General features: G+C 43.9%; 1 protein-coding gene across 1 annotated transcript in view; it reads right to left on the bottom strand.

Moving 5' to 3' along the window:
- epsti1 (epithelial stromal interaction 1) overlaps positions 1 to 21,095 on the bottom strand; it is a 55,968-nt gene that overhangs the window by 15,154 nt on the left and 19,719 nt on the right. Inside the window, exons 4-6 of the mRNA XM_063049943.1 lie at positions 15,501 to 15,574; positions 5,286 to 5,443; positions 3,702 to 3,795 (exon numbers count right to left, since the gene is read on the bottom strand). Coding sequence (XP_062906013.1) covers positions 3,702 to 3,795; positions 5,286 to 5,443; positions 15,501 to 15,574 — 326 coding nt within the window. The remainder of the gene's footprint in view (positions 1 to 3,701; positions 3,796 to 5,285; positions 5,444 to 15,500; positions 15,575 to 21,095) is intronic.

Raw genomic sequence — 21,095 nt, 5'->3', positions numbered from 1 at the left:
GCCAGAAGTTCCAGAGTGTCAGGGAGCAGAACTCAGTGCTCTTGCTATTACTAGAGAGAAGGTGCTTGGGAAACCAAAAGGTCCGAAGGTAGATAAGTCACCTGGTCGAATGGACTACACCCCAAGGTTCTGAAAGAGATAGCTGAAAAGATTATGGAAGCATTAGTAATGATCTTTCAAGAATCACTAGATTCTTGAATGGTTCCAGATATCTGGAAAATTCACAAATGTCACTCCACTCTTCAAGAAGGGAGAGAGGCAGAAGAAAGGAAATTGTAGACCAGTTAGCCTGACCTCAGTGGTTGAGAAGATGTTGGAGTCGATTGTTAAGATGTGGTTGCAGGATACTTGAGGCACATGATAAAACAGGCCAAAGTCTGCATGGTTTCCTGAAAGGAAAATCTTGCCTGTTGGAATTCTTTGATGAAATAACGGGCAGAATAGACAAAGGAGAGTCAGTGCATGCTGTTTACTTGGATTTTCATAAGGTCTTTGACAAGGTGCAGTACTTGGGTCTACTTAGCAAGCTAAGAGCCATGGTATTCCAGGAAAGATACCAGCATGGATAAAGCAGTGGCTAATTGGCAGGTGGTAAAGAATAGGAATGGAGGGCGCCTTTTCTGATTGGCTGTTGGTGACCTGTGTTGTTCCACCTGTGTTGGGACTGCTTCTTTTTATGTTGTACATCAGTGATTTGGATGATGGAATTGATGACTCTCTGGCCAAGTTTGGAGATGATGTGATCATAGGTGGATGGCCAGATAGTGTTGAGGAAGCAGGGAGGACTTGGACAGTGCTCTTATAACCGGAGGTGATAAGAGAGCTTAAGTTTAAGGAACCCTTAGGAAACAGTGATCAAAATATGATCGACTTCACATTGAAATTGGAGAAGTAAAAAATAAATTCAATGTGTCGGTATTTCAGTGGAATAAAAGAAATTACAATGGCATGAGAGGGGTACTGATTGAAGTTGACTGGAAAGGGATATTTGCAGGAAGGACAGCAGGGCAGCAATGGTTGGGTTTCTGCAAAAAAATGAGGGAAGTGCAAGACAGCTATATTCCAAATAAGAAGAAATTTTCAAAGGGAAGAAGGACACTACTGTGGCTGACAAGTGAAGTCAGAGCCAACGTAAAAGAAAAAAAAGGGCATACAAAGAAGCCAAAGCTAGTTGGAAGATAGAGGATTGGGAAGTGTTTAAAAATTTGCAGAAGAAAACTAAGAAGGTCACTAGGAAGGAAAAGATGAATTATGAAAGGAAGCTGGTGACTAATATCAAAGAAGATACTAAAAGCTTTTTTTAAGTATATAAAGGCTAAAAGAGAATTCAGGGTAGATATAGGACCAATACAAAATGACACTGGAGATATTGTAATGAGAGATGCAGAGATGGCAGAGGAACTGAATGCATATTTTGCATCAGTCTTCACAGTGGAAGACATCTGCGGTATACCGGACATTCAAGAGTGTCAGGGAAGTAAAGTTTGTGCAGTGAAAATTACCACTGAGAAGGTTCTGAGGAAGCTTAATGGTCTGAGGGTGGATAAATCTCCTGGACCTGATGGAATGAACCCTCAAGTTCTGAAGGAAGTAGATGGAGAAATTGTGGAGGCATTATCGATGAGCTTTCAACAATCAATAGATTCTGGCATTATACCAGATGACTGGAAAATTGCAAATGTTACTCCGCTATTTAAGAAGGGTGGGAGGCAGCAGAAAGGAAACTATAGACCTATTAGCCCGACATCAGTGGTTGGAAGTTGTTGGAATCAATTATTAGAGATGAGATTACGGAATACCTGAAGGCACATGACAAGATAGGCCAAAGCCAGCACCGTTTCCAAAAAGGAAAATCCTGCCTGACAAACCTACTGCAATTCTTTGAGGAAATTACAAGCAGGGTAGACAAAGGAGATGCAGTAGACGTGGTGTACTTGGATTTTCAGAAGGCTTTTGACGAGGTGCCGCACATGAGGCTGCTTAGCAAGATAAGCGCTCATGGAATTACAGGGAAGTTACTAGCACGGGTGGAGCATTGGTTGGTCGGCAGAAAACAGACAGTGGGAATAAAGGGATCCTATTCTGGTTGGCTGCCAGTTACCGGTAGGGTTCCACAGGGGTCCGTGTTGGGACCACTGCTTTTTACGAAGTATGTCAATGATTTGGACTACGGTATTAATGGATTTGTGGCTGAATTTGCTGATGATACAAAGATAGGTGGAGGAGCGGGTAGAGTTGAGGAAACAGAGAGCCTGCAGAGAGACTTAGATAGTTTAAGGGAATGGGCAAAGAAGTGGCAAATGAAATAAAATGTTGGAAAGTGTTTGGTCATGCACTCTGGTGGAAGAATTAAACGGGCAGACTATTATTTAGATGGGGAGAGAATTCAAAATGCAGAGATGCAAAGGGACTTGGGAGTCCATGTGCAAGATATCCAAAAGGTTAATCTCCAGGTTGGGTCAGTGGTGAAGAAAGTGAATGCAATGTTGGCACTCATTTCTGCAGGCATAGAATATAAGAGCAGGGATGTGATGTTGAGGCTCAATACAGCACTCGTGAGGCCACACTTAGAGTATTCTGTGCAGTTTTGGGCTCCTTATTTTAGAAAGGATATACTGACATTGTAGAGGGTTCAGAGAAGATTCACAAGAATGAGTCTAGGAATGAAAGGGTTACTGTATGAGGAACATCTGGCAGCTCTTGGGTTGTATTCCCTGGAGTTCAGGAGAGTGAGGGAGGATCTCACAGAAACATTCTGCATGTTAAATGAACATATTAAGTATGGTAAACATAAGGTAGGGGAGTCTAGGGCAGGAGGGCATGACTTCAGGATTGAAGAACGTCCATTTAGAAGAGAGATGCAGAGAAATTACTTTAGTCTGTGGAATTTGTTGCCACGAGTGGCTGTGAAGCCTTGTGTATTTAAGGCAGAGATAGGTAGGTTCTTGATTAGCCAGGGCATCAAAGGGTGTGGGGAGAAGGCAGGGGAGCGGGGATGACAGGAAGAATTGGATCAGCCCGGGATTGAATAGCGGAGCAGACTTGATGGGCCAAATGGCCTACTTCTGCTCCTATATCTTATGGTCTTATTAGCCGAAAGGGCAAAGAAGTGGCAGATGGAATACAATGTTGGAAAGTGGTTATGCAATTTAGTGGAAGGAATAAAAGCACAGACTAGTTTCTAAATGCGGAGAAAACTCTAAAACCTGAGGTGCAAAGGAACTGAGGAGTCTTTGTGCAAGATTTCCTGAAGGTTAATTTTCAGGTTGAGTCAGTGGTGAAAGAAAGTAAATGCAATGTTAGTATTCATTTCAAGAGGACTAGAATATAAAAGCAAGGATGTAATGCTGAGGCTTTATAAAGCACTGGTGGGGTCTCACTTGGACTACTGTGAGTATCTTTGGGCCCCTTATTTAAGAAAGGATGTGTGCAGGATTCAGAGGGGAGAGAAGTGAAACCTCCCAGATCAGGCTGATGTAACACTCTAATCTGTATTCAGCTCGTTTATAGTCAGATAGTGACTCTGATTGTCACCAGCTGGGATGAACAATCAACCAGCACGAAAAAGGACTGGGTTTCCTCGAACAATCATTGCAAGAACTGGCTACTCCAAGCAAAACTGCAGCAGGAGAGAGAAAGAAAGATAACCAGTTGAATATTTCAGTTTGTGGATAGTACATGAGCTGCCTTAAGACACTTACCCATGATGTGGTTGAAAATGCCGAGCTGGGACGCTGGCACAGCTGACTGTAAGATCTACTGGCATCTATCCTATCAAGGAACTTCTGGTTTGCTCTGTTAAAATATCAGATCACAATACGTATGAACCATCACTTCAACAGCCGAAGGGAAGACAGCCACTAGTGAGAAGCCAATTTCCAATATACCACAGCTGTGAAGGTCCCGAATGGGCAGCACTTCTAATTATGAAAGGCAGCAATCAGTGGCTGAGGTATCTGCTGACCGACGTGGCCAAGGTGGGGTCTTGAGTTTCACTGCTGATATAGTGCAATAAACCACCTCGGTACGAAGATGAACTGCCACTTAAAAAAGGCCATCTGGATATTTACTAAACAGGTAATTTCTGTTCAATTTTTCATACACATTCATTAAAAAATTCTCCATGGCATGTTGTAGTCAGATCTTGCTTCAACTAACACTCTTTCCCAACAGCAACTCCAAGAAGGGAGTAAATATAACATTCGTAGAAATTTCAAGCACAATTTACAAAGATGTTCATTCTTTAAAAGGTCTTCCCACCTTTTCATGTTCATTGCTGTTGGAATTGTAAAGTTGACCCTGATTTATATTGGAAGGCTTTCACAAACACACTATTGGCATTTATTCCTGCAATTTTCTGAAAGCTGCTACAACAGTAATTTTTTATTACTCCACTTTAACAAGCATTATGTAGGACTCACCAGGAGAAAGTCACGCGGACGAGGAATGGCAGAACCTAAGGCTAGGGAGAGAGTCATTAGCAGCTGCAAAAGAGATGGATAGAATGGTGAATTGGGCAAAAATGTCTCTTTTCCACCACTGGCAAGTGTATCCTCCTCCTCCTCTGGACCCCTCAATCTCGGGTCAGTGCCTCATCTGCAAACCCATGCAACTTGCTGTTTGACCAAACTTACAATGCCCTGAAATGTAGTAACAGGGTACCATTGAGTGTTGTGTTTAGCGTCAGTGGGCACAAACTGCCCACGTACACTTCTCCATGAAGTATTGCTGAATTTTCAACCCCTTGAGGGCACCTTCAGTAAAAACAACAGCAAGCACAACCAAAACTACTGTATCTGACATATGAAGACTTTCAAACGGACATGTAGTTTGGCCAAAATAAGCCCAATAAACTCGAAGGTTTAGTTTCCAGGATTTATATTTTAAATGCAAATTCCCAAATAGAAAAATATCCATCTTGGCAGCTCCTGATTGTATGCACTTAATGCTCAGAACATACAAATCCCAGGAGTTTAAGAATGTCATTACATGATACCCAGTGTGTGTGAGACAGATGCCTAAACAAGTAAGCACACTGGGATTTCCACAGGTGACTGGATCTATTGAGGAGACAGACCTATAGGCTGGGTAACAGATCTCTTGAACCTGGAGTTGGTGAATATCCCAGCTGAATGGCTACATTTCCTCAACTGAAAATCTACCAAACCCCTCAATTTCTATTGTCTGGAGTCTCTGCTCCAGTCTGCAATCTGCCAGTAAGTGCAGGAGGTGTAAAGTTTCACCAGGCATTAAGGAACCACCTCACAGTTGTTTCTGACACTCACTGGTGGTGCTGGGCCTGCTGCTGTGCTCTCCTCTCCTCGTCCTCCTGCCTCCTTCTTTCCGCAAGCTTATTGGCTTTTTCCCTCTGGATTTCCTTCATCTTCTGATATTGGAGTTCTTGGGCTTCCCTCCTTTTCCGGTCATATTCTTCTTTCTTAGCCTGATGGCAGGAAGGAAAATCAGTGAGGTGGTGGGAATATGAAATGTGCAGCCAGAGGAAGTGGCAGAGGCAGGTACATCTACAACATTCAAAAGACATTCTGACTGGTACATGGATAGCTATAGAGGGATAAGGGCCAAATATAGGGAATGTGGGATTGACTCAGGAAGGTCAACGTACATGAATCAGTTTGAAGATCCTTTATCTGTGCTGTGTACAACTCCATGGACACTCATTCACTGCAAATATAGACTGCAGGGGGAACAGAACATTGGCTGCAGGTAGAGAATCTGATACCCCGGGTGGGCAAAGGGGTCAAGGATGTCTGTGCATGGTACATGGGGAGTGGGTGAGGAACTGAGCTTGGGCACATAGCTGAGGCCCAGACAAAGAGAACTCTGCCAATGGTTCCTCTGAGCTATGCACGCGCACACATCTTTTGCTACTAGTACAAAAAGGGTTGTCACCCTCTACCTCGTTGGTATGTTAGGTGTATTTCACAATCGTACACTATCAGAATTCCCTTTCCAGTTTGACAGTGTGGAGTTTGCGATGGTTTGTCTGCAGATTTTAGAACCAGCTTATTTGCACTGTTTCAATTGAAGTTATTTAATCAATAACTCAGTGTACAGATGTTGTTGTCACTGGACAGCACAAGATTTTTGGGCACAGTGGTCATTACAAAGCAAAGGGAACATTGAGCCCCGCTCTGCCATGTGCTTTGCTCATGCCGAGTAAACGTAACTCTACCTCAGTCAGGAATCAGAGAGCTTGGGTGAGGTATGGAGTGTACATTTCAGGATATACACAGTTACATGCAGACTGACCTAGGTGGTCTAATATGTGTCTTTATCTGCCCATGTACTCTAATTCCATTTGCCAACATCAAGATTGTGTTCTTCCATAACTTTTCAAACATAGTGATTGTGCCCAATCCACTACCTTCTCCAGCAGTGAGTTCCTGACGTCAACATCTCTCTGTGTAAAACACTTAACCCTCAATTCCCCTTAAAATATTATACTCCTCACCTTGAACCTACGCCCTTTTGTTTCTAACACCCGAAGCCTGAAAGGAAAGGTTCTTCCCTATCTAGGCATTGTCTAATTTTACATCTCTCTCTCAGCATCCTTTATGCCAGGTAACACACACAAAATGCCGCAGGAACTCAGCAGGCCAGGCAGCATCTATAGAAAAGAGTAAACAGTCGATGTTTCAGGAGAAAAGAGAAGTCAGTGAAAGAAGGTGGGAGGAGGGAGGAAGAAGTACAAAGTGGAAGGTCATAGGTGAAATTAGGAGGGTGGGGGAAGGGGTGAAGTAAAGAGCTGGGAAGGCGATTGGTGACAGAGATAAAGGGCCGGAGAAGGGGGATTCTGATAAGAAAGGAAACAGACCATGGAAGAAAGGGAAGGGGGAGGAGCACCAGAAGGAGGTGATGGACAGGTAAGGAGATAATGTGAGGGATGGAAATGGGAATGGGGAATGGGGAAAGGTGAAGGAGGTGGGGCGGGGGCAATTACTGGAAGTTCGAGAAATCATTGTTCATGCCATCAGGTTGGAGGCTGCCCAGACGGAATCCTCCAACCTGAGTGTGGCCTCATTGCAACAGTAGAGGAGGCCATGGACTGACATGTCGGAATGGGAATGGGAAGTAGGACTGAATTGGAGGAGCAACACCTTATATTCCATCTGAGTAGCCTCCAACCTGATGGCATGAACAGATTGTCTCTTGTTTTTACTCCAGGTAGAACTAATCCAGCCCAAACAAACTCTCTCCTAACTACAAACAACAGGAATTCTGCAGATGCTGGAAATTCAAGCAACATACATCAAAGTTGCTGGTGAACGCAGCAGGCCAAGCAGATTCTATAGGAAGAGGCGCAGTCGACGTTTCAGGCCGAGACCCTTCGTCAGGACTAACTGAAGGAAGAGTGAGTAAGGGATTTGAAAGCTGGAGGGGGAGGGAGAGATGCAAAATGATAGGAGAAGACAGGAGGGGGAGGGATAGAGCCGAGAGCTGGACAGGTGATAGGCAAAAGGGGATACGAGAGGATCATGGGACAGGAGGTCCGGGAAGAAAGACGGGGGGGGAGGTGACCCAGAGGATGGGCAAGAGGTATATTCAGAGGGACAGAGGGAGAAAAAGGAGAGCGAGAGAAAGAATGTGTGCATAAAAATGATTAACAGATGGGGTACGAGGGGGAGGTGGGGCCTAGCGGAAGTTAGAGAAGTCGATGTTCATGCCATCAGGTTGGAGGCTGCTCAGACGGAATATAAGGTGTTGTTCCTCCAACCTGAGTGTGGCTTCATCTTTACAGTAGAGGAGGCCGTGGATAGACATGTCAGAATGGGAATGGGATGTGGAATTAAAATGTGTGGCCACTGGGAGATCCTGCTTTCTCTGGCGGACAGAGCGTAGATGTTCAGCAAAGCGGTCTCCCAGTCTGCGTCGGGTCTCACCAATATATAAAAGGCCACATCGGGAGCACCGGACGCAGTATATCACCCCAGTCGACTCACAGGTGAAGTGATGCCTCACCTGGAAGGACTGTTTGGGGCCCTGAATGGTGGTAAGGGAGGAAGTGTAAGGGCATGTATAGCACTTGCTCCGCTTACACGGATAAGTGCCAGGAGGGAGATCAGTGGGGAGGGATGGGGGGGACGAATGGACAAGGGAGTTGTGTAGGGAGTGATCCCTGCGGAATGCAGAGAGAGGGGGGGAGGGAAAGATGTGCTTAGTGGTGGGATCCCGTTGGAGGTGGCGGAAGTTACGGAGAATAATATGTTGGACCCGGAGGCTGGTGGGGTGGTAGGTGAGGACCAGGGGAACCCTATTCCTAGTGGGGTGGTGGGAGGATGGAGTGAGAGCAGATGTACGTGAAATGGGGGAGATGCGTTTAAGAGCAGAGTTGATAGTGGAGGAAGGGAAGCCCCTTTCTTTAAAAAATGAAGACATCTCCCTCGTCCTAGAATGAAAAGCCTCATCCTGAGAGCAGATGCGGCGGAGATGGAGGAATTGCGAGAAGGGGATGGCGTTTTTGCAAGAGACAGGGTGAGAAGAGGAATAGTCCAGATAGCTGTGAGAGTCAGTAGGCTTATAGTAGACATCAGTGGATAAGCTGTCTCCAGAGACAGAGACAGAAAGATCTAGAAAGGGGAGGGAGGTGTCGGAAATGGACCAGGTAAACTTGAGGGCAGGGTGAAAGTTGGAGGCAAAGTTAATAAAGTCAACGAGTTCTGCATGCGTGCAGGAAGCAGCGCCAATGCAGTCGTCGATGTAGCGAAGGAAAAGTGGGGGACAGATACCAGAATAGGCACAGAACATAGATTGTTCCACAAACCCAACAAAAAGGCAGGCATAGCTGGGACTCATACGGGTGCCCATAGCTACACCTTTAGTTTAGAGGAAATGGGAGGAGCAAAAGGAGAAATTATTAAGAGTAAGGACTAATTCCGCTAGACGGAGCAGAGTGGTGGTAGAGGGGAACTGATAGGTCTGGAATCCAAAAAGAAGCGTAGAGCTTTGAGACCTTCCTGATGGGGGATGGAAGTATATAAGGACTGGACATCCATGGTGAAAATAAAGAGGTGGGGGCCAGGGAACTTAAAATCATTGAAAAGTTTAAGAGCATGAGAAGTGTCACGAACATAGGTCGGAAGGGATTGAACAAGGGGTGATAAAACAGTGTCGAGGTATGCAGAAACGAGTTCGGTGGGGCAGGAGCAAGCTGAGACAATAGATCGGCCAGGACAGGCAGGTTTGTGGATCTTGGGTAGGAGGTAGAAACGGGAAGTGCGGGGTGTGGGAACTATAAGGTTGGTAGCAGTGGATGGGAGATCCCCTGAGCGGATAAAGTCGGTGATAGTGTGGGAGACAATGGCCTGGTGCTCCTTAGTGGGGTCACGATCAAGGGGTAAATAAGAGGAGGTATTCGCGAGTTGTTGCTGCGCCTCGGCAAGGTACCCCACTAAGGAGCACCAGGCCATTGTCTCCCACACTATCACCGACTTTATCCGCTCAGGGGATCTCCCATCCACTGCTACCAACCTTATAGTTCCCACACCTCGCACTTCCCATTTCTACCTCCTACCCAAGATCCACAAACCTGCCTGTCCTGGCCGACCTATTGTCTCAGCTTGCTCCTGCCCCACCGAACTCGTTTCTGCATACCTCGACACGGTTTTATCGCCCCTTGTTCAATCCCTTCCTACCTATGTTCGTGACACTTCTCACGCTCTTAAACTTTTCGATGATTTTAAGTTCCCTGGCCCCCACTGCTTTATTTTCACCATGGATGTCCAGTCCCTATATACTTCCATCCCCCATCAGGAAGGTCTCAAAGCTCTCCGCTTCTTTTTGGATTCCAGACCTAATCAGTTCCCCTCTACCACCACTCTGCTCCGTCTAGCGGAATTAGTCCTTACTCTTAATAATTTCTCCTTCGGCTCCTCCCACTTCCTCTAAACTAAAGGTGTAACTATGGGCACCCGCATGGGTCCTAGCTATGCCTGCCTTTTTGTTGGGTTTGTGGAACAATCTATGTTCCGTGCCTATTCTGGTATCTGTCCCCCACTTTTCCTTCGCTACATCGACGACTGCATTGGCGCTGCTTCCTGCACGCATGCAGAACTCGTTGACTTTATTAACTTTGCCTCCAACTTTCACCCTGCCCTCAAGTTTACCTGGTCCATTTCCGACACCTCCCTCCCCTTTCTAGATCTTTCTGTCTCTGTCTCTGGAGACAGCTTATCCACTGATGTCTACTATAAGCCTACTGACTCTCACAGCTATCTGGACTATTCCTCTTCTCACCCTGTCTCTTGCAAAAACGCCATCCCCTTCTCGCAATTCCTCCATCTCCGCCGCATCTGCTCTCAGGATGAGGCTTTTCATTCTAGGACGAGGGAGATGTCTTCATTTTTTAAAGAAAGGGGCTTCCCTTCCTCCACTATCAACTCTGCTCTTAAACGCATCTCCCCCATTTCACGTACATCTGCTCTCACTCCATCCTCCCACCACCCCACTAGGAATAGGGTTCCCCTGGTCCTCACCTACCACCCCACCAGCCTCCGGGTCCAACATATTATTCTCCGTAACTTCCGCCACCTCCAACGGGATCCCACCACTAAGCACATCTTTCCCTCCCCCCCTCTCTCTGCATTCCGCAGGGATCGCTCCCTACACAACTCCCTTGTCCATTCGTCCCCCCCATCCCTCCCCACTGATCTCCCTCCTGGCACTTATCCGTGTAAGCGGAGCAAGTGCTACACATGCCCTTACACTTCCTCCCTTACCACCATTCAGGGCCCCAAACAGTCCTTCCAGGTGAGGCATCACTTCACCTGTGAGTCGACTGGGGTGATATACTGCGTCCGGTGCTCCCGATGTGGCCTTTTATATATTGGTGAGACCCGACGCAGACTGGGAGACCGCTTTGCTGAACATCTACGCTCTGTCCGCCAGAGAAAGCAGAATCTCCCAGTGGCCACGCATTTTAATTCCACATCCCATTCCCATTCTGACATGTCTATCCACGGCCTCCTCTACTGTAAAGATGAAGCCACACTCAGGTTGGAGGAACAACACCTTATATTCCGTCTGGGTAGCCTCCAACCTGATGGCATGAACATCGACTTCTCCAACTTCCGCTAGGCCCCACCTCCCCCTCGTACCCCAGCTGTTACTCATTTTTATGCACACATTCTTTCTCTCACTCTCCTTTTTCTCCCTCTGTCCCTCTGAATATACCTCTTGCCCATCCTCTGGGTCACCCCCCCCCCTTGTCTTTCTTCCCGGACCTCCTGTCCCATGATCCTCTCGTATCCCCTTTTGCCTATCACCTGTCCAGCTCTCGGCTCTATCCCTCCCCCTCCTGTCTTCTCCTATCATTTTGCATCTCTCCCTCCCCCTCCAGCTTTCAAATCCCTTACTCACTCTTCCTTCAGTTAGTCCTGACGAAGGGTCTCGGCCTGAAACGTCGACTGCGCCTCTTCCTATAGATGCTGCTTGGCCTGCTGCGTTCACCAGCAACTTTGATGTATGTCTCTCCTAACTACAGTAGTCCTCTAATCTAGACAGCACTGATAAATCATCTCTGTACTTCCCCAGTACAACTGCATTCTTCCTATAGTGTAAACAAGAACACAAGAAAATTGGCACAGGAGTAGGTTATTAGGCCCTTCAGGTCTGCCCACTATTTACTATGACTATGGCCGACCTGAACTCCTCTTCGCTACAATTACTCAATACTCTTTTATTCCTCAATCAAGTATCTATCCACACTCACTTTAACAACTTCACTACCCATCGGGGCAGGAAATTTGAGAGATTCACCTCCTCTGCAAGAACTTTAAATGGCCGGTTCCTTATCTTGTCTTCCATCAGTGAAAACTTTCCAACATCTGCCCTGTCAAATTCCCTTAGGATCTCGTATCTTTGAATAAAATCACTTCTCATTCTCCTAGACTCCAAGGAATATAGATCCAAACTATTTATTCTTTCCTGGTAGGACATCCTTCTCACCCTCGGAATTAGCCTGGTGAATCTCCTTTGTACAGCTTCCAATGTTACTGCTGTGCATTCCAGTTAACTAGACCAGCAGTTAATCGGGACAGCGCTCATTTAGGACAACTCTTAAAGGACAAAAACTAATCAAGAAAATAGCCGGGATTCCCTTCATTTATTTGGGACACTATGCTGCTTAAGTGGTAAAGGAGACTGTTGGTGAACAGTTTCTAACTAGCGTCAGTGTAGTCGTTAGACACAACACTGTGCTTCAAGCAAACATTTTTTATGTTCGTGTTCAAAAAGCACAGCATTTATTTATTATTTATAGCTTGCAAGAAATAAGCAGTAAGACAATTCAGAACTGTTTTACTCACTACGGCTTGAGGCATTTAGGCTTGGAGATGCCAGAAATGGCCAGGAGTGAAAATAAAACAATTTCATTACTTCAACAAGTTAGAAACTGTGAAGAATTTGACAGTATCGACAATCATCTTGAATATTACAATGAAAATAAAGATTTGGAGGATGCAATTGTTGAAAGCATTGTATGAAGACAGTCCATTATCTGTAATAAGCATCTGCACTGATTTTGTTCATTTACAGTCAAAAGAAGGCGAGGTGAATAAATTGCTGTGTTGATAAGTAGTAGGAACTAATGCACAGTTTTAAGTACTGATGCAGTATTGGTAGATTTCTAATTTGTTCTATATTTAAGTTAAATACATAATTTGTTACTCCATTTGTCTTTTTCATGCCTTTTAACTATTTCCATGAAATTTTGGCTAACTGGGCAGCTGCTTAATTGGGCCAAAAAGCACTGGTCCAAACATGTCCCAATCAACTGGAATATGTATCTTTTATATATCTATATATCTTTTTTGTTAAAGATAAGAGGACCAAAACTGTATGCAGTCTTTCAGGCATGGACTCACCAACACTCTGTACAATTACAAACTCCAACCACTTTGCAATGAAGGCCAAAGCACTATTTGCTTTCTGAACTATTTGATTCCTCTTTGGATTCATCTTACCAAATTCCTCTTACCTCATACCTCCCCATATTAAGCTCCATTTATCAATTGCTTTTGTCCAGAAACTTAACTGACTGTGTTACCGAATCACACTATCCTTATGCCATTTCAGCCATTTTTGCATCAACAGCAAGTTTGTAAACCTTACCTACCGTTCCTTCCTCCAAGTCATGAACATAAATAATGAACTACTGTGGGCCAAGAACTAATTCTGATGGAATTCCACAAAACTGAAAAGGACCTATTTATTCCAACTAAATAGTGCAGTGACCAAAGATGTGGTCTAATCAGTGTTTTGTAAAGTTGTAACAAAACATCCCAACTTTCAAATTCTATGCTCTGATCTATTAAGGCCTTCTATCTTTTTCATCAATCTACCTACCTGTGTTGCCACTTTCAGAAAACGATGTGTTAGAGTCCCAAGGTGTCTCTAATCATTAACATGCCTTAGTGCCCTACCATTTACAGTATATGTCCTCTCTCTATTTAAATTCCCAAAATGCATCATCTTGCACTTGTTGAGATTAAGTTCCATCTGCCAATGATCTGCCTGACCTTCCATCTAATTTATAGCCTCAGACAACCTTCCTCACTATCCACAACATCACCGTGCCATGTTGTTCTCTTTAATCAGTAGCGCATTCTTCACTGTCACATCTGAAGCTTTTATCCCAGAACATTAAGCTGCTAGTTCTGGCCTTTCTTCAGCCATGATCCTGAGATGACCGTAACATCGTAATTCCAAGTAGATCAGCTGACTTAACCACAACCTTGTTCTGCTCACTGGATTAGCTTGATATATCCTCTACTTCTTTCACCCGGTCTGTTGAACTACACCTCCCAACCCCCAGCTAAATCCATTTAAATCCTTCCAAACAGTGCGAGCAAATCTCCCTGCCTGTCCAGTTCTGGTGCAGCCTGTCCTTTTCGTACAGGTCCCACCTACCCAGGAAGCAACTCCAGTTATCCAAGTACCTAAAGCACACTTGCCACACCAACTCTTTAGCTACACATTCATTTGTCCTATCTTCTGACTTCTGCTACCAGTGCTCACCTGCTTCTGCCAATTGTAGTGGGAAACAAAATAATCAATCAGACTAACATATATGGATGGGGGATTGGGAAAGGTTTGGAGGCCAGGAAGCATGATGGAATTGAGTGGAGGGTCATGGGGTGAGGCTGATAATCAGCAAGTGTTGGAGGTCGATTATGGGGTGGGAATAGATTCATCGGTCATTGTACGGAACCATTTCACATTCGACCAATTAATGTTGAGAGTGATGGCAGATTATTTCAGAATGATGTTGTGGAACTTATTTATTTATTGGCATGCAGTGCAGAGTAGGACCTTCCAGCACCGCCCAGCAATCCCCCAAGTTAATCCTACTCAAATCACGGGACAATTTACAAAGACCAATTAACCTAACAACTGGTATGTCTTTGGACTGTGGGAGGAAACCAGAGCACCCAGAGGAAACCCACACAGTCACGGGGAGAACGTACAAACTCCTTAAAGGCAGTGGCGGGAATTGAACCAGGGTCACGGGTAATGTAAAGCGTTGTGCTAACCACTACGTAGCTGTGCCACCCCTGTTTCCCCTACACAGTCTAGAAGGAGCAATGCCTGGTGAACAACAACATTCGTATGGAGATTTAAGGCTGATTTATACTTGTGCATACTAGCTTGAGCTCTAGCCTACGCAAGTGGGCTGCGCCATTGTGAGCATTTATACTTGTGCATTGGTGTGTCTGCGTCGCTCTGCAATTCGGGCATGTACACGCATATGCACGTCACGTATTCGCATGACACGCATGCGCACTCACCTGCCTGTGCAAGGCTTCATGGTCATGGTAGTCTTTCTCGGGGTAAACAAGTTTAAAGCGAGCATCTCCATAAGGTGACCTTATGGAGTTTTATAAAATCATGAGCGGTATAGATAGGATAGTCAGCCTTTTTTCTAGGGTAGGAAAGTCTAAGAGAAGAGGGCATAGATTTGAGGTGAGAAAGGAAAGATTTAAGAGGGCAAGTATTTCACACACAGGACTGTTTTGCATATATAATGAGCTTGCAGAGAAGGTAGTGGAGGCGAGTTCAATTACAACATTTAAAAGACATTTGGACGCATACATGGATAGGAAAATTTTTGCAGGGTATGGATCAGATACTGGGAAATAAGATTAACCTAGAAAGGCACCTTGACCAATATGGACAAGTTGGGCCAAAGGAATGGATTCTGTGCTGTATAACTCGACGCTTCACTCATAGGAGAAAATGTAACTGCTTGTTGCATGATATTGGAAAAATTATGCATGGAATCAGATGGGAAGAACCAGGAATACACTGCCCAAAAGAGTGTTGTAAACAGAATCAATAATAAAGAGGAGGAAAATTGCATGGATATGGGAAAAGGGCTTGGGGTAAAGTACAGCCCATTGACAAAGATGGCACATGCACAACAGACAAATATTCTCTTCATGTGCTGAATAATTCTATGATATCTATTGGAGTTGAACACTAACTCTTTGTTGAATCTTGGCCCCCAGGAGATTTATCTGTTGTTTCCGTCTTACTTCATGCTCCGAAGCGAGCCCACCTAAAAGGAAAGAAATTGACAAATCAATATGGAGATGGGAGAAAAAGAGTTTAGAAGACATTAGGGAAGGATGGATTACTGGGTGAGAATATCTTATGGTGTTAGATGTTGGAAGAATTAAGCTGCCTATCAAGGCAGGGATAAACAGATTACTACATTTTTCTCAAATGGATAGAAAATACAGATCATCAGTTAAAAATCACTGTGATGTTATTGAACCCAACATTTTTCAATCAAACTCCAGAGATTTTATAAGAGGAAACAAGGAAATCTCAGACAACTGATATTGGATATTGGTCAATAATGGGCCAGACTATTGACTATGAAGATACTGCAAAGCTGCTTAATGTAAATGGAACAGTAAATCAGAAACTGAAATGTATGCATGTATCACCAGTAAAGTGTTAGTTTATTGGCAAAGACCTGGTGCGGGTTAATGAAGACACAACAACAAAATGGTGGTTGCTTTGAATCCAGGAGTATTTTGGGTCATAGATCAGCAGTCATGTAACTGAAGTCTAGAACAGGCTAGCACATCCATTGCTCTTCCTGCATCACATATTCCTATATTCTGATGGAACATCACACTGGTACTAATCATTCTTCACTTCACCAAACTCATCTTTCCTCCCTGGAGACCCCTGCACCATTAATCAGCCATTAAGATTGAGATGCATGTTTCCCCATAGTTTTCTGAACAAGCACAAGTTCCTCCTGCCCGACACACACAAAATGCTGCAGGAACTCAGCAGGTCAGGCAGCATCTCTGGAGGGGAACAAACTGTTGACGTTTCGGGTTGAGACCTTTTATCAGGACTGGGAAGGAAGGGAGCAGAAGCTAGAAAAAGAAAGTGGAGGGAAAGAAAGGAGTGAAACCAGCTGAGGGGAAAGTGGGTGGGTGGGGGAGGGTTGATGCAGTAAGAATCTGGGAGCTGATAGGTGGAAGTGGTAAGTAGCTGGGAGCTGATAGGTGGAAGTGGGTGGGTTGGGGAAGGTTGATGCAGTAAGAAGCTGGGAGCTGATAGGTGGAAGTGGGTGGGTTGGGGAGCGTTGATGCAGTAAGTAGCTGGGAGCTGATAGGTGGAAGTGGGTGGGTGGGGGAAGGTTGCTGCAGTAAGAAGCTGGGAGCTGATAGGTGGAAGTGGGTGGGTTGGGGAGCATTGATACAGTAAGTAGCTGGGAGCTGATAGGTGGAAGTGGGTGGGTGGGGGAAGGTTGCTGCAGTAAGAAGCTGGGAGCTGATAGGTGAAAGAGGGAAAGGGACAAAGAAGGAATCTAACAGGAGAGGACAGTGAACCATGGAAGAAAGGGAAAGGTGAGAGCAGCCAGAGGGAGATGACGGACAGATAAGGAGGGAGAGTAACCAGAACAGGGAATAGAAGTGAAGAGAGGGGAGTGATTACTGAAAGTTGGAGAAATCAATGTTCATTCCATCAGGTTGGAGGCTACGTAGACAGAATATGAGGTGTTGCTCCTCCAGCCTGAGTTTGGCCTTGTTGCGGCAGCAGAGGAAGCCATGGACAGATGTGTCAGAATGGGGCTGGGAAGTCAAAGTGAAATGGATACCCCTTCCACAAATCACTTCCCAGGTTCTTACTTCATTCTACCCACTCACCTTTCCCTGCACCTTGTCTCACCTCTCACCTACCAGCTTGTACCTCTTCCTCTCTCCCTGCCTACTTATTCTGCATTCTTCCCCCTTCTTTTCCAGTGCTGATGAAAGGCCTCAGCCCAAAACACTGACTCTTTATTCCTCTCCATAGATGCTGCCTAACCTTTTGAGTTCCTCCAGTATTTTGTGTGTGGTGCGCAAGATTTCCATCATCTGCAGAACACCCTGTGTTCGCGATTCTCCTTGGGGAACGTTTCCTGTCACTGTAATGTCTGAGGGTGAGAAACTAGCTTGAAGACAGGAGAATATGCCTGAAAAATACAAAATCATAATCATACCTTTACCTTCTACTAGTGTTTTAAAAATTTTTTTATATAATTTAAATTTTTTTTTTGCTCAGCATAACAAAACCTTCAATTTCCAGATACACTTACATTTACATTTCTTCCCCTTATAGATATCAGGCATCAGAACACTTCCATCAAAATATAGACATCACCACAACATCCTATACAAAAGCCCTTATTAGTATAGCAGACAAGTTTACACCTACATACTGCAGAAAAAGGTTGCCATGTTTTATTAAAACTATTTGTTTTTGAGTGTACCATAAATGTCAAAAAGTCCAAAGGAATGCATTCCATGATTACTTTACGCCAACCAAAAAGTCCAGGGCCTTATCAGATATCCAACAGAGTAAAATGTTCTTCCTCGCACAAAAAGTCAGTTTGTTAAAAAGTTTTTTCTGATGTGCATTAATAATACGACTGCTGGGTAACCCCAAGAGAAAAGACACTGGGTCCAGTTCAAGCTCCATCTACAGAATCTTTTTCATTTCACCCAAAATATCACTCAATATGCCTGAAGCTTGGGACAAGTCCTAAACAGTGGGTGAAAGTTCCAGTATTTACCTTGCATTTAGAACAGATTGGAGAAACCCCTGTCTTAAATTTTGAGAGACTATCTGGAGTCAGATGGGCTCTAAGCAGAATTTTGAGTTGCAGTGCTTTAGTTCTATTACAAATTGAAATTTTCTTTGCATTATCACAGATGTCTTCCCATGTTTCAGCTGTAATTTCTACTCCCAGCTCTTCCTCCCAGACCCTTCCCAGCTGCTCAGTCTCTCCACAAGAACATTCCCTCAGGATGCTGTAAAAAGTACTAATACAGACTTCACCCTTAGAACGAAACACCCTCTTTTCTATGTCAGAACTATAGAAATCAGTTAAAAATGATATTTTTTTTCTGTATATAATCTCTTATCTGAAAGAATCAAAAAAGATCCTTGTTGGGTATGTTAAATTTATGTACTATTTGACTAAAAGACATCATCGTTCCTTCATCAAACAAATCTCCTAGATGGAAAATACCCTTAGAAATCCAGAGTTTAAATCTAGAATCCATTAATCCAAGCTGAAAATCCAGACTGCCGGTTATTGGAGAAAAAGGTGATATTTTCGCTGCGTTGCCCTCAATTTGCCGCACCGTCCTCCAAGCCCTGACTGTATTAATTGTTATTGGATTGCGACAATATTCCTTAATTGGTTTCATCTTATTGAGGAAAAGCAAATTAATAAGAGGGCATTTTGCTTGTGAAGCTTCAATGTCTAGCCAAACTGAGGAGGGGTCCCTGCAAACCCAGTCAACCACACAACATAAAAAGGAACTTAAATGATATTTTTTAATGTCTGGAAAATCCAGACCCCCGAGACTACTTGGTTGTTACATCCCTCAGACAAAGACTTCACTTTTTTTTCTAATCCACACAAGTGTTACACCAGAATAGACTTTTTTCTAACCCCCTAAACACTCCTAGATTTAGTTGTATCCTGCACAATTGGAAATATTGCTATTTCTGACCATGCAGCAGTATATTTAGATATTAAACCCAAAGATAATTCAGCACGATCTAGACATCGGAGGCTGAATCCTTTTATTCTAAAAGATAATAAATTTATAGACTACTTTACTTCTGTATTCAAAACCTTCCTATCTATTAATTCCAAATCAGCTAGTAGTCTGTCGATGCTCTGGGAAACCAGGTAGGTATTTGGCTTATTTAGCTAGAAAGAAAAATGCCTCTCAGACTATTGCTTCAATTAGGGATGGGACAGGACAGGCGCCCTCACTCGTAATTCTAAAATGATTAATGTTGTGTTTAAGAATTTTTATTCTGAACTGTTATCAATTTGAGCAATGTAATGATGGACAATCTAGGATGGAGTCCTTTTTCAGGAATTTAGGTCTCCTAGGCATTTCTTCTGAACAAGAGTCCCTCCTCAATGCTCCGTTATCTATACATGAGATACAGGAAGCTGTGAGACAGCTCCAAAGTGGGAAGACCCCTGATCCTGATGGACTCACCAGTGAATTCTATAAATAGTTCACAGGGTTATTATCAGAGCCAATGCTAAACATGTTCAACCATGCATTTAAATGTGGTCTCCTCTCACCATCATTGAGAGAAGCTAATATCTCCCTAATTCTTAAGAAAGGAAAAAGCCCTGAAGATTGTGCCTCCTACAGGCCTATTTCATTGTTAAATGTTGACTTCAAAATCTTATCTAAAACCTTAGCATTGCGATTAGAAACTGTGTTACCTTTTACCATAAAAGAGGATCAAAAGGGTTTTGTAAAAGGCCGTAGATCATCTAACAATATCAGAAGATTACTTAATGTGATTCAGGCATGTCAGCAGCAGGCAGTGGACCTGGTGGTTTCCTTAGATACAGAAAAGGCCTTTGATTGTGTCGAATAGCCGTATCTTTTTTTCACTTTAGAACGATTTGGTTTGGGTAATAATTTTATTAAGTGGGTGAAGGTTCTTTATAATGACCCTTTGGCTGCGATTCTCACTAATGGTATTAGGTCGGACAATTTTAGTATTCTGAGGGGTAGCCGGCAGGGCTGCCCTTTATCACCACTACTTCTCACACTAGTGATCGAGCCATTGGCTGAGGCTATTCAGTGAGACCCCAAAATATCTGCTCCAGACATAGGACTAAAGTCACATAAAATTACATTGTATGCGGATGATGTTCTAATTTTCTTATCAAACCCTGCTATATCAGTGCAGCACCTTATACAATGCATCAATTAATTTAGTGCCTTTTCAGGTTATAAAATCAATACTAAATCAGAGGCTATGCCTCTGGGGAATCTGCAGCAGGTACCTGACACTCAGGGTGTTTTCCCCTTTAAATGGTCACAGACAGGTTTTGTTTACTTAGGCATATTTATCACACCTACTTTTGATCAATTGTTCAAAGCTAACTTTACATAGTCATTTGACAAAATCAAACAGGACCTTGAGCGATGGAGCACTCTTCCCATTTCTTGGCTTGGCCGAATATCCTTGCTCAAAATGAACATTCTTCCTCGTCTGCTCTACCCAAGACGAATGATTCCAGTCATTTTTACCCAACAAATACTCAAAAAAATAAATGGCTGGTTTGTTTCTTTCATCTGGAACCAAAAAAAAGACCCTGTATTAAAATGTCTAAGTTACTTTCTACCAGTGTTGCACAAAGGTGCCACCTTTAAGTGCTGGGGAACCTGTTTCAAATCAGAGATCAGATAGGAAGTGGGCCCTGCACTATTTGGCTTTCAGCTGCTGCCAAGTAACTGGAATCAGAATAAGGTCTCTACTGTAAGCAATGCTCCAGAGTGACGAGTGCGAGGTAGGAAACAAGGCAGGTCAATGCAATAAACAAAATTCCGCAGTAACACCATACAACTTGGTTTATTATTTTTATATAGGCGAGATTAATGTTTGATGACAGTGAGGAATCATCCTAATGAACAGTGCATTGCTGTTCTGATTGGCTGTGGGGAAGTGATGTGGTGTGGGATAGATACAGCAGGCAATCCATGACAGACCTGTTAGCTGGAATACTTTTTTTTAACAAA

The sequence above is a fragment of the Mobula hypostoma genome, chromosome 6 (assembly GCF_963921235.1).
Source record: "Mobula hypostoma chromosome 6, sMobHyp1.1, whole genome shotgun sequence".
NCBI lineage: Eukaryota > Metazoa > Chordata > Chondrichthyes > Myliobatiformes > Myliobatidae > Mobula > Mobula hypostoma.
The sequence above is the reverse complement of the archived record's forward strand: the minus strand, read 5'-3'. Positions and strand labels throughout refer to the sequence as shown.